The sequence below is a fragment of the Chanos chanos genome, chromosome 8 (assembly GCF_902362185.1).
Source record: "Chanos chanos chromosome 8, fChaCha1.1, whole genome shotgun sequence".
Taxonomy (NCBI): Eukaryota; Metazoa; Chordata; class Actinopteri; order Gonorynchiformes; family Chanidae; genus Chanos; species Chanos chanos.
In genome coordinates this window covers 45,605,303-45,617,451 of record NC_044502.1, presented here as the reverse complement: position 1 = coordinate 45,617,451, position 12,149 = coordinate 45,605,303, and the positions used below count along the sequence as shown (strand labels likewise).

General features: G+C 40.4%; 1 protein-coding gene across 1 annotated transcript; it reads right to left on the bottom strand.

The window, feature by feature from the left end:
* Positions 1 to 252: 252 nt before the first annotated feature.
* On the bottom strand, positions 253 to 11,132 carry entpd3 (ectonucleoside triphosphate diphosphohydrolase 3). The gene is made up of 10 exons (XM_030782755.1): positions 11,076 to 11,132; positions 9,636 to 9,758; positions 7,822 to 7,939; positions 6,876 to 7,035; positions 5,373 to 5,532; positions 4,746 to 4,973; positions 3,417 to 3,683; positions 1,894 to 2,004; positions 1,142 to 1,276; positions 253 to 444 (listed from the first exon to the last, which is right to left on the bottom strand). Exons 1-10 carry the CDS (start codon positions 11,130 to 11,132, stop codon positions 253 to 255), a joined length of 1,551 nt encoding a protein of 516 aa, XP_030638615.1.
* Positions 11,133 to 12,149: the final 1,017 nt, after the last annotated feature.

Sequence of the window (12,149 nt, the reverse complement as noted above, 5' to 3'; positions counted from 1 at the left end):
GTTCTGTATCCTAGCCCCTCTCCTGCCTCCTGCCAAAAGAACAACAACCAAAAAATCAAAATCTCTTCATCAAAGTTTGTTTCAACGCTGGGCCCTCTCTCAGTCGTGATAGGGACTTTTGGCGTGGCGCTAACTCGCACTAATAACTCACCCACAGGCAGTAAGAGAGAGAGAGAGAGAGAGAGAGGGAGAGAGAGACAGACAGACAGACAGAAGGGGTGGAAACTCTGAGCGTTTCTGCGATGACAGACATCAGAAACAGACACGCACTGCGACGATGATGAGGTACATGACGCTGATGATGATCAGCGCGGAGAACAGGAAGAGGAGACCTATGAAGACGGAGTTCTCGATCGGCAGACGCAAAAGCTTGGCTTCGGCGGGGATCATGTTGGACAGGTTCAACATGTATCCAAGACTCCAAGCTATACTAGTGTTACTCACCTGGAAAACACACACACACACACACACAGAGGCATGTGGCACACATTTATGAAAGACAGGTGGCAGTACAGAACATGGGCTGACTTGCTAACATCTCCAATACTTATCCTCATTATGAGTGAATGCAGTTTGGATTACAATACAGTTCCAAGACGTAGCGATGAAATCAACATGTAGTTGTGGCATTCTCTGGAAGCATATTCAATAAATGTTCAGTTGATTTGACTTTTTTTTACTTATTCACTTTCATTTGGCTCCACAAGTCCCAGTGTCTCTGCTCTGCACACTCATGTTGAAATCCCAAAGTGTGTGAGGGTTTTTTTTCAGTTTACACAGTAGACTCTACCCTCTGTAAAATGCTGACTTTCACGGACTTTCACTGAGCCAATGCGCTTTTTTCAAATGTTGAATGTGATATCAGCATCAAAATCATGCATGTTTGTCCCATCTCAACATATGGTTGATTTCTAGCAGTTATAAGGTAAAACTGAGTTGTGCCCGTAGAGTGGAAAATAACTTTGCCTGTATGATTCTCAGTTCATAGCACAAATATTCATATTTATGTTTATTTATTTATCAATAATAAGTAATTATATTGAACAATTATTGTAAATAAACTACTTGTTTATTTATTTGATTGTTGAAACTGAAGCACCCTTTTTCTACATGATATTCTGAATTTTGTCTCTGACATTACCTCTCTCTGAAAATTAAGGCTCTCCCAGTTGTCAGCGTTGAACTTGTAGCCTTCTGACAGGATAGTGTGGACATAGTTTGCTGAATAGCAGTATGACTTCAGATGTTTCTCTGTGATATTGTAGTTCTGCTTCAGCTAAAGTCAGAAACACAAAAGAGATGCATTTTTGATTTACTTAATCACTGTGTACAATGATACAAAACACATCTGAGGTAAAAGCTTGTTTAAACTCATAGACTGGATGTTAAAACTCATGACTGGATGTTACGTCTGACAGTTTAAGAAAATACCAGAACACTCTATACACTGTTTATCCAATGCTATTTCTTGATTTATAATGATTTTCCCCCATTTGTGTAATTGGCTTTTAAACCATTAAAAAGCATTAGCATGAAGTTTGAAAGAAAAGAAAAAAAAAACGTCATGCACAGATGACAGGGTCTCTGTGACGATGGTCCATGACTAATGCAGCTCTTACTCTGAGCCATGTAAACATCACAGTGATCAATACAGGCTTCCAAGCCCATCACTGTCTCCCCCACTCTCTTAAGTGAGACTCAGCAGACAGAGCCACGGCAGCTGTGGCGGGGAAGTCAACCACACGGGCCCGGCTTTCCGGTCGGACTCCCAAATGCAATAATAATAATAATAATAACAAGAAAAGAAAAAGCTTTCATGTAATTTGTCTCAGATGGAGATGCACTTAGTTCACGTGTCTGTGTGTGCGCTGTGGTATGTGAAGCCCCACTCACAGATGTCCAGTTCATGGAGCAGAATTTCCACATGGTCGAGTTGTACTTCTCCAAGGTGTTGGAGCCCTTTAAATTCAAAGCCCAGGCAGTATAGTAGAACCCTGCATAACCCTGCACACAGCAAAAAGTCATTTAAACCAATTGGGCTAGGTGATAACATGGCAGGGTATGGGTTTACATGAACAATTTCAGCTTGCAAAAGTTCTGTGCAGTGAAAAGTTTTTAAAAGACTTACCCCCCCCCCCCCCCCCTCCAAAAAAAGAAAGAACAAAGTTTTTAAAAAACATATACCCCCAAATCTACCATATTTACATTGATCCAAACCACTGAGTCAAAGTGTTAAAACTCAATATGTGGCCTGAATACTTTTGCAGGTCAAACATATACAAACAAATAGGTACTGGACTAGAGTAACAGGAATTGTTGTTGTTGTTGTTGTTGTTGTTGTTGTTGTTGTTGTTGTTGCTACTGCTGCTGCTGCTGCTGCTGTTATTTTGCCTGTTTGGTCAAGTTGAATTCAATTCAGTTTGATTCGGGTTAAATCAAATTCAATTCAGTTTCATTTATACAGCACTTTTTACATAGGGACAGTCTCACGACATCATTTTACAGATACTTGGGTTTGAGACCACTGTGGGAAACAAGAACTGCCATCACCATATTTGGAATCAAGGAGTGAAAACTCAGTAATAGGGATTTCATTTTGTTTCTGGCAGTCACAAATGAGTGATTAAACTCAGTCGCACAGAGAAATGACAGATCACATTTAACCTGTCAGGCCAAGGTCACAGCTTCTTTATGTAATGAATTTTTAAAATGTTTCAAACGGTTTGGCTCAAAACTTCACCCTGTACTCCCAAAGTACACATCGGTGGTTTCACCAAACCCAGAACTGCTGGTTCAGCCATACAGCTACATCAGCAAGACAGAACACAAGGCTTTAATATTGTTTTAACATAGTCAAGAAAAATGAATTTACTTATGTGTTTCGATAAGATTGAAGGTGCTGGAGAAAGGATTCACAAAAAGCGGCAGTGCCATCAGACATTAAAACTGAGGGCAAATAAGGATTTGAATTTATTTGAACGTTTTGGCTGTGTCCTGTTTTTTCTTCAGTGCTTCCCAGCACTGTGACCTTGCTCTCTCTTATTGAACAGGACAAATGGCAGTTTTGAGAAAGTCACTGGTGATGTTTCTCCGCTGTTGCTTCAACACACTCATTCCTGACAGAATTTCAGTCACTTTAATAGAGAGACCTAGGGTCACTTTGATAGAAAGACCCAGGGTAACTTTAATAGAAGGAGAAATGGCACGAAGCCAAAGTCATTCAAATTCTTAAAGTATTTCTTTGACCTAGGATCACACCCACAGGATACCCAATAAATCTCACTTACTCCGAATAAATAGTGTTGAGATTATAAACGGTTTAGAGTTTTTTGAGAGTGTAATATTGATTGGCACTGACTGTTAAGGCAGGAGGAATTAGACAGTTTTGTGCCATCACCACTGAATAGGACACATACCATGAATTTTCCAGTGACAGGGGGTTGGTAAACTCCTTCCAAGGAACAGTTTGCAGCTCCTCGACAGGACGAGAGGTCAAAGATGCTTCTGACGAGAATTCCACACTGTGCAGGGTCACTTCTCCCAAAAAAGGTAATGTCTCTGTTTGGATCAACCTTATCCGGCTTCTGGGTGCACACGCTGTCAAAGATGGAGTGAGTAGTCATGGTGATGTTGAAGCCAGATGGGTAGCAAGGGTGCTGCACCTGATCCAAGTCAGCGGAGCTCTGAAAAAGAGACAATTCAGTGAGTCGAAATGGCCCACCATACCCAGAAGAAACAAACAGGGTTTGAATCTGCAAGTGCACACCGTTTCATTAACATTCCTCTTGCAATGTTTGTAATGATTTTTTTCACTGGCATTTCTAACACTTTTTCATCCTCCTGAGACACACAGAAACACATGTTTACACCAAACACACTAATAATACTAATTTCATCCTCTATCACATTCTCTATCTCTAATATTAATTTCAATTTGCAGTGTTGCAGTGAAGATCAGACTGAGTGATTCGGTTTGTGATGTTGGCATTGCACAGGGAGTGAGCAGCGGCAGGAACTGACTGATATACAAGCAAACTTGTTTTTGGCTAAATACTGTGCTTTTCAGTATTTCTGGATAAAGAAAGACACGGCTTCACTGTTGTGTGCCCACACGCCGTACCTGGTTCTTTACTGAGGGATCAGATTCTCCTAATTAAGTCTGACCCAGAGGCTCTGACGTCTGGGGGCTATTCCCCACCCACAAAACACAGCAGCTCAGCTCTTACCCTAACCCCCCACCCCCCACCACCCCCCACCACCCCCCACCAACCCCCATTAGCATCATCCCTCCCCAACATCCCCAACAAATGATTGTCTTGGAAGTCATGGGGGAAAACAAGGATGTCTGACGTTTTTGAAAATGCAAGTCAAAACCCACAAGTTTACGTGGGCTTTTTACAACCGTTAATGGCTGTTTTTTTTTTTTCTTGAGAATCCATGCACAAGATTTTCACTCTGATACCCATTAAAAAAAAAAAACAGTTGTCTCCGGATCTAGACAAGCAATTAGTACACAAGCAGCAAAATAAGCTAGATGGCAGAATCGATACAGTAATGCCATAATGCAGTGCTAAGAGCCCTCTGGCTGTGCCATTGATGAGGTGTCATCACAGCTGGACACAGCTCACAGTGTTCTCATACCTCTGCATTTAAAATCTAAGAATTCTGCAGCCTCATCAGTGCGGGGGGGGGGATGTTCTGTTACTAAAGGAAGCTTAAGGAACTGAGGAACCTTGACACAGCACCTTCACAAGTGAAGCCAGAACTCTCTTCTCCGCTTCATTCTTCCCATAACACAGGAAGCTGTGGGTGTACACATTGTACTCGTAGCCATAAAGTTTTACTTTGATAAAGTCCTCTCCTTGAAGATTGTCCGGTACTGAGAAGGCAATCTGAGTGGACGCCCCACCCAAGTCCAAGGACCCCACCGTTTCTACTCCCTGAGGCCGGACCAACGCGTTCCATAGATTTTTCTGGAAAGCAGGACAAAGAACGTTTTCTGAAAGTTTTTTCGAAAGCATTGAAGAAGATGAAGAAGAATGTCAGGTGAGACCGATTTTGTGAATGTTCAAATAAAAGGGAACAGAACTCCAATTCCAGATTCCAGTCTGTGTTGAAACACTTGGTCTTTAGACATGAGGAGTATGAACCAATGAAAAAAATTATAAATGTAAAAATTGAAAAAGCCCATAGAAAAAATTCAGTTCTGCTGACACTACTGCTACAAAAAAAAAACGGTCTGAAAATGGACTTGAAGGAATGACAAGAACATGCTATATAAATAAACAAAGAGATGATGTAGGACAAAGATTTATATTCCCCATTATATTCCATACCACACTAAATCATTAATTTTGAATCCATGCACTCACCTCTCTGAGGTTTCCCTTGAGGTAATTAACTGTGATCCAGCCATAGAGGCCCTCCTCCTGCCCTGAGATGATGGAGGCATTTTGGAAAACGAAAGGCAAAGACTGCATGTAGTTCTGTATGTCCGACAGGATGGCAGCTGACGTGGACTCATCCTGCATCCTGAGAAACGGGAAAAAACAAACAACACCAGCACATGTGTTGGGTTACAACCTACAGGCCAAATGTCACGTCTTAGGTGGGACTTTATGTTTGTGTGGTTACTTGTGGTCATTATTAGGGTGGTATATGATTATGGCATTATGGTCATACACTGGAAAGTATGGATATAAATCCACGTTATTAAGCAGTAATTACTCATTTATGAACTGAAATTACCAGACCATAAGCTGTTTTACAGGGTTTGTGACAGTGCCATAATTTTATGTTGCTGTCAGGTTTTAGGTTCATCCCTCTTTTTTTTTTCTTTCTTTTTTTTTTATCTTATTACAACGTCAAACTATTATTTCTGTATTTTGTACTTTTTAAAAAAATGCATGTTTACTTTTGACACCTTTCTCTAAACCATTGCATGCCCCATTGTTTAGAAAATGCTACATTAATAATAAAAACAACAACAATGATAATGATAGTACTATCAGGCACTATCAGCCCAATTACCACTATTACATTTGATGCCACTGAAGTTTGTCCTATGTAAATATGAGGAGTCAAACACAAAACACCCCTAAAACGCTTGGGCTGTAGGTTCCACCTTCCACAGTGTGACTCATAGTGAAAACCTGCCTCTTCATACACACAACCTCACACAAGTTATGTCATGGTGACCCAGATGCCATTTCATTGATAAATGAACATTTTAATGACGTTTGTGAGCAGCTGTCTCTTGTGGGTCACTTTGGACGAAAGTTGATGCCACATGACTGACTGTGAATGTAGCCCACATATTAGTGACATCATATGTTGTTGAGATTATTGTGGCTTTGCTAAATCAGGACCACAGAGGCTGACATTAACAAAATGAAGCTTATCTTGTACATGTGGAGGTCATTGATCACATCAACCATTAGCCTACAATGTCTCCTCACAGATGCAAGTCAGGATTTACTGCCCTTATGGAATCGTCAAGTTAAAACTCATCTAGAACAAAGTGATGTTATGAAGGAAGCACTGGAGTCATATTTCCTTTCTTGTTTTTACATTTTTTGTGTTCTTCTGTCCTTTTCAAACATCCGTTCCCTCTGTTCATTTTGTTGTCCGCAAACTTTGACATATAGTACATTATATTACTGATAAAATCTTCGACTAAATAAATTCTAATATGATAGAAATGTTTAATTTTACACTCCTGCAGGCCTTTGTTAATCTATAATCAAACATTTGCTGTTAACAATGGGTAACATGCGGTTTAACACGTACGAGAGTGTTGGAACAATCTGTTCTGTACACTGCGTGTCACCTGATTTTCAGGGTTTGGTATTGATCAGAATAAATAATGGCCTTACTTTAAGAGCCTCATCCCTGCTGTTGCCCCAAGGAAGATGGGAGTTGAGTTGTGTTTGTCGTTAGGGATGGCTTTAGTCACGTTGGCCATGCAAGCTTTTATGTTTTTCCAGGACTCGATCTCCTGCTGCTCACTTTCTTTCAAACTTGATATACCAGGACCTACAGGTGAGAAGGGCTGTTAAAACACTGTCACGGACCAACAGTGTATTAAGTCATGCACCAAAAATAACAAATGGGAATTAAACACATTCTCTGACACAGCTGTCTGATTAATAGGAAACGCCACTGGCATTGCCCAGTAACAGCATTTGATACCTGTGTAGGTTTCGATTCCGTATTCTGTCTGTCTAAAAGGTTAACTGAACTTCTCTCCATTGAGCAAAGACCATCCCATATTTTTTGCATGCCTGTGCTGGAAGGTTATGAACTGATTTTCAGCCCACTGCCTAAATTATCACTGTGGCTTGTGCATATCTTTCTATGGCAAAATGCAACGATAGTAACGTGAATGATTCATGGATTCAAGATATGCATCTTATGTCATCAGTCCTGGTCTCATGAGAAAGACATCAAATATTGACCTGTGAACAAGTGTCAATATTTGACTAATTGTCAGTGAGTCAGTGTCAATATTTGACATGGCTACAGCTCTGTCCTCTGCACACTAGATGTTGCTATTTCTCCATCTCTCGGTTCTTGTCTATAAGATCAGCATGACCATGCTTTCACGTAGTTTGCTATCGAATTTTTCACAAGATTTTTGACAAGTTAAGGTCAAACACAGCATGCTCACTGTGGTCAAGGTTCCATTGCCTCCCTCCTTAACTCTGCAATTTAACCAATGATTCTAACCGAGGCTCTTCATCTGGCGTTAGAGTGAAACTGCCTCCTGCCAGTACTTCTACACCACCTGAAATGGACTGACCCAATATGATTGTTCCATACCTTTAACCTGGCACTTCATGGTCTCAGTAACCACTCCAGTGTCATTTTCTTTCTCTGCCGGCCACTGGTACAGATACACCGTTGTCCTCGACGAACCGGCATCGAGGACTATGCCATACTGCAGAGAAGAGCCCAGAACACGGGTTATCAACGTTCATTTTCAAGTCATTCCAATCTGCCATGTGCTCCAGCCCCGTCCTGCTGAACAACCAATCAGAATATATCTCAGGTCTCGTACTCTGTTTGTGATGCGCCAGGCTGTCAGTGGGGAAACTAGCTAGCTTAGTGTGAGGATCAAGTGTGACTGAAAAAAAAAGACAAATTCGATAAGGGGTGCAGGTCATTCGAAGAGGGCTAGGAACTGGATGGGTTTTTTTTTTTTTTTTGTGCATGTCTCCAATGGTGCAGAAAAGTATGTTTGTCTACTTTGTGACAGTCATTTCACACTTCAGAAGATCCTATTCGCAATAGCATCATAAGACAAAACAGTTGACATTCAATACCAACTTCCCTACTGGACATCTGATCAGCATTGGGAGGCCACTGAACTGCAAGGGGCAAGCATTCAGTAATGAAAGTGCTTATTTGGGGTAGCACACAGGTAATAGTAATAAACTGTAGTCATTGTAGATTTTTATTCCTTGATAGTACATTACTTGTAGCTATATGCATAAAGATTTCTTGTAGGTAAAGGGTGTTTTACAAATGTATCTCTTGCAAAAATATTTTTTGGCAGTGTGGCTCCTGAATTGGGTAATGTTGAGTACCGTTGCTATGGTGACCTCTGTGTCTAAAATTTGAGATTATTCAAAAAAGCTGTGAAGTTAATTCCAAATGATAAACTTTCAACTGACCTTATTTTCATGTTTTATACGATAAGACACAAAGTTTCTGTATGGCAGTGAGCAAGAAGAATAGAAAAAAAGAAACACCCCCCCCCCTCCACCTAAAAGGTCAAAAGGCAGAGTTAGCATATTACTCAACTGTCAGTAGGTGGTAATTACACCTCTTTCTCACATTTATAATAAAAGCTACATTTAAAAACCGCTTTCTCTCTCTCTCTCTTTCAAACAGAAAGACCTCAGTTCATTAAAAGGTTATGCACTGAGACCCAGTGGTTGCAGATGCACAAGGCAGAAATTAGTTGTGGTTAGGTTTAGCCAAACACTGACTAAGCACTGCATGAAGAGACATGTAGCATTGACTATTGCGATTACACAGATCAGGTTCCCATGGCTGATGTGTGCTTATCGTGAAGTCACTTGCGTTCAGCACACAGAGATAGCTCAAGGGATGGGATGTCTGGATTCAGGAAACTCCTGACGGTTAATGATGAAAGAGAGAAAAAGCTCTCCAAAAGTCGAACAATGAGTCACACAACACTCCTGCGTGTTCCCACACGTATGGTTAAACTCAAGTCATTGCTCTGAGGGCTTTGACTGATGTCCAGTCGGTGGCTGGTGGGCGTGACCTGTTTCGTGTCTGCATTGCTCAAAATCAAACACACACGCACAAAAAAACAAAAACAAAAGGAGTTCATCTAGCATTAGATTTTAGAAATTTTGCATTTAGATCGTGCTAATCAGCTTTGCTTTTCAGTATGCCAGCAAACAAAACGTGTTATTTCCCAACTCTTGGGACATGTTTTCATCCTGAGAACTGGAAAGGTGTGTTTCTTCAAAGGAAATCCTTTTTCAGTGTTTCCTCAACAAATTGGCACATCTACTGTTGGCAATTTTTATTTTACCATGACTTGGTAAACTCCTACTCCGTTTTTGGAAGCAGGCTCCTGGAGATGACTCAGATAGCTTTACCTTCATCCCAGGAGAATCGTAGGTCCTCTTATGCTTCTGAACCACGGCAATGGCGATGATGACAGCTATGCTGGCCAGGAGAAAGAATGCAGCCACAGCTGCAGCACTTTTCTTGGTCATTACCTGTGGACAAAGATAACAGACAGTTGGACGGCTATAGTTAATGTAGTTGTGGTTTATTACTTGCCAGGTGTAGACTCACTGGAATTAGAACCAGTCTTTTTAACAGATTTGACCACATCTGAACAGTTAATCAGAAGACAGCAGAAAACACTTGCTGAGAGACAAAGGCCTGTACGACTCAAGGAGAATTTGCAAGGAGAGTTTTCTTCTTCTTTTTCATCACGTTGAGTGTCTGAGTGTCACATCTGTCAGATTAAAACTAAAGAAAAATAGTTATATCAAGCTAAAAAAAAAAAACTCTTGTAGGAAATTTCTTAAGAAACAAAAAGAGATCTTCGACCGCTTCGAAATATTCTGAGACAAATATTCTGAAATTTGTTACAAAATCGTGTTATTTATTTGTTTAACATTGTATTGTGACTACCCTTCACTCTCTTCAAGATTGTCAGAGAATATATTTGAATGTGAGAGCTGCTAATAATAATTTGCAATAAGCCTTGCACCACCTAAACATGCAAAATAGTTACATATTTTACTGCCGAACAGAACCGTTTGACTGTTACCACTCACCTCTCTCAAGAGACAGTATTTTTTTGCATACTCTTTCACTAGTCAAATTAATCCTACATCACCCTTGGAGCAGAGCTCTCTCTCTCTCTCTCTCTCTCTGTCTCTCTCTGTATCTGTCTCTCAAATAATTTTGAGAATGAGTGTCTCTCACCTGAAGATTACTACGCCAGATAATTACCATCTCAAGATGAATCATAATCAGATATTTTATGTGAACCGACTGTTTGACAAATGATATGTTTCACCATATTGTGGCCACTGCATGACAGAGCAGTGGTGTAAAGCCGGTATGTGGTGTTTCATTCATTGTTTCAGTTTTCATCTTCCACACAATCTCTCTCCTGAGGATTTAAATGAATAGTGACTAACAGAGGAGTCCATTCACGCTTTAAATCAGATGCTAAATAATATTATACATGATATCTGCTCTGTCTCATCAGCCACACCATTTTCAAATGATCTGCTTGTTTAACAAAGTACTAAGTGAGTTAAATAACCTGTGAAATAAATTCTTTTGAATAAACTTTTTAAATAAGCAACAGAATCATAACAGGAAATAACCTCCGACACATAATCATATTTTGAAAAAGACTAGCACTTCTTGCATGAATGCAAGACATACTGAGATGAAGTTGAGATGAAAGCAATACACGCTGCAGAGAGTCAAGGTGCCTTCCTGCAATGCAATATGTATTCTTCCCATTACCAGCCAACAGCTAAAACCAAACAGTCGGTGTGTTTCCTTACCTTTCTGCCAGAGCTTCTGCTCAGAAGATCTGAAGAATGTGACTCTTTATTGATCATCCTGTTGAGACAAGCGTGAGTGTGTGAGCATGTGTTGGCGTGTGTGTGTGTGTGTGAATGTGTATGTGTGTGGGCAGATGGGTGAGTACGTGTGCTCTTGTTGATGAAAAGGAGGAGCCTCCTATCTGAATGAAAAAAGAGGAGCTTTTTTATTGGATCCCCAGTAGAAGCTCCTCCCACTACAGTCAAAAGGCATCACCCAGAGACCACATCTGGACGATTACCAATAAAGTAAACCTATGTGTCGTTACTGGCAACAAAGTCAACCACAGATAATGAATGTTATTAGGTTTTTCATTTGGCTGTAGTCATACAAACAAAAGATTTCACACTGAAACCTGTACAAACATATCAATAGCATTTAAATGAATGAGAAACTGTAGAACAGTGCAAGCTTTTGTTTATGCTACACTTTAAACATCTAATTTCATCAGTTGGCTACAGTGGTCTGTCAGTCAGTGATAATGGATCAAAATGGGCTTTTTACTGGGTTGTTTTGGAATCATTAGTCAGCTGAATGTTAAGATGACCACATCTAATGGGGAGGAGTGGACTTTTCAGACAAACCTTTGTGGCAGTCATGGTTTTCTGAGAATTGCTTGAACTGATCCTGAGAGAGTCGCTGACATAGGCATACATCATACTGAAAACTACATTAGCATCCTTTTACAAAACACCCACAGAGTAGGACAGGATGGAGTCATTATGGCAGTCTGTCAGGTGATGCAAAGGCTCGCTGGTCTCAGGGATGCATTTGGGGGCCAAGACGAAGAATGATTTCTGAAAGGAACTGTGTGACACTTTGTTAAACACAAAGCTGCATGTTGTTAGGACGCATTTGTTGTTTCATCACAAGTTGATTTTCCATCGATACCTACAGCACGTTCCCAAAAAACAAACAAAAAAAAAAAAAAAGAAAAGAAAGAAAGATACTTTCATTGACCGCAGCTGAGAGGAGAACTAGTAATCCTCAAAGCTTCCAAGAGAAAAGGAAAAGTGAATTAGATTGTTTGCTCA

Excerpts from the sequence above, each read along its gene's own strand:
- entpd3 (XM_030782755.1), bottom strand. The coding sequence starts at position 11,132 with ATGATCAATAAAGAGTCACATTCTTCAGATCTTCTGAGCAGAAGCTCT. Across the intron at positions 7,940-9,635 it reads ACGATTCTCCTGGGATGAAG|TATGGCATAGTCCTCGATGC; the intron begins GTAAAGCTATCT and ends TCTTCTCTGCAG. Across the intron at positions 3,684-4,745 it reads TTCTGGCTTCACTTGTGAAG|AGCTCCGCTGACTTGGATCA; the intron begins GTGCTGTGTCAA and ends TCTCTTTTTCAG.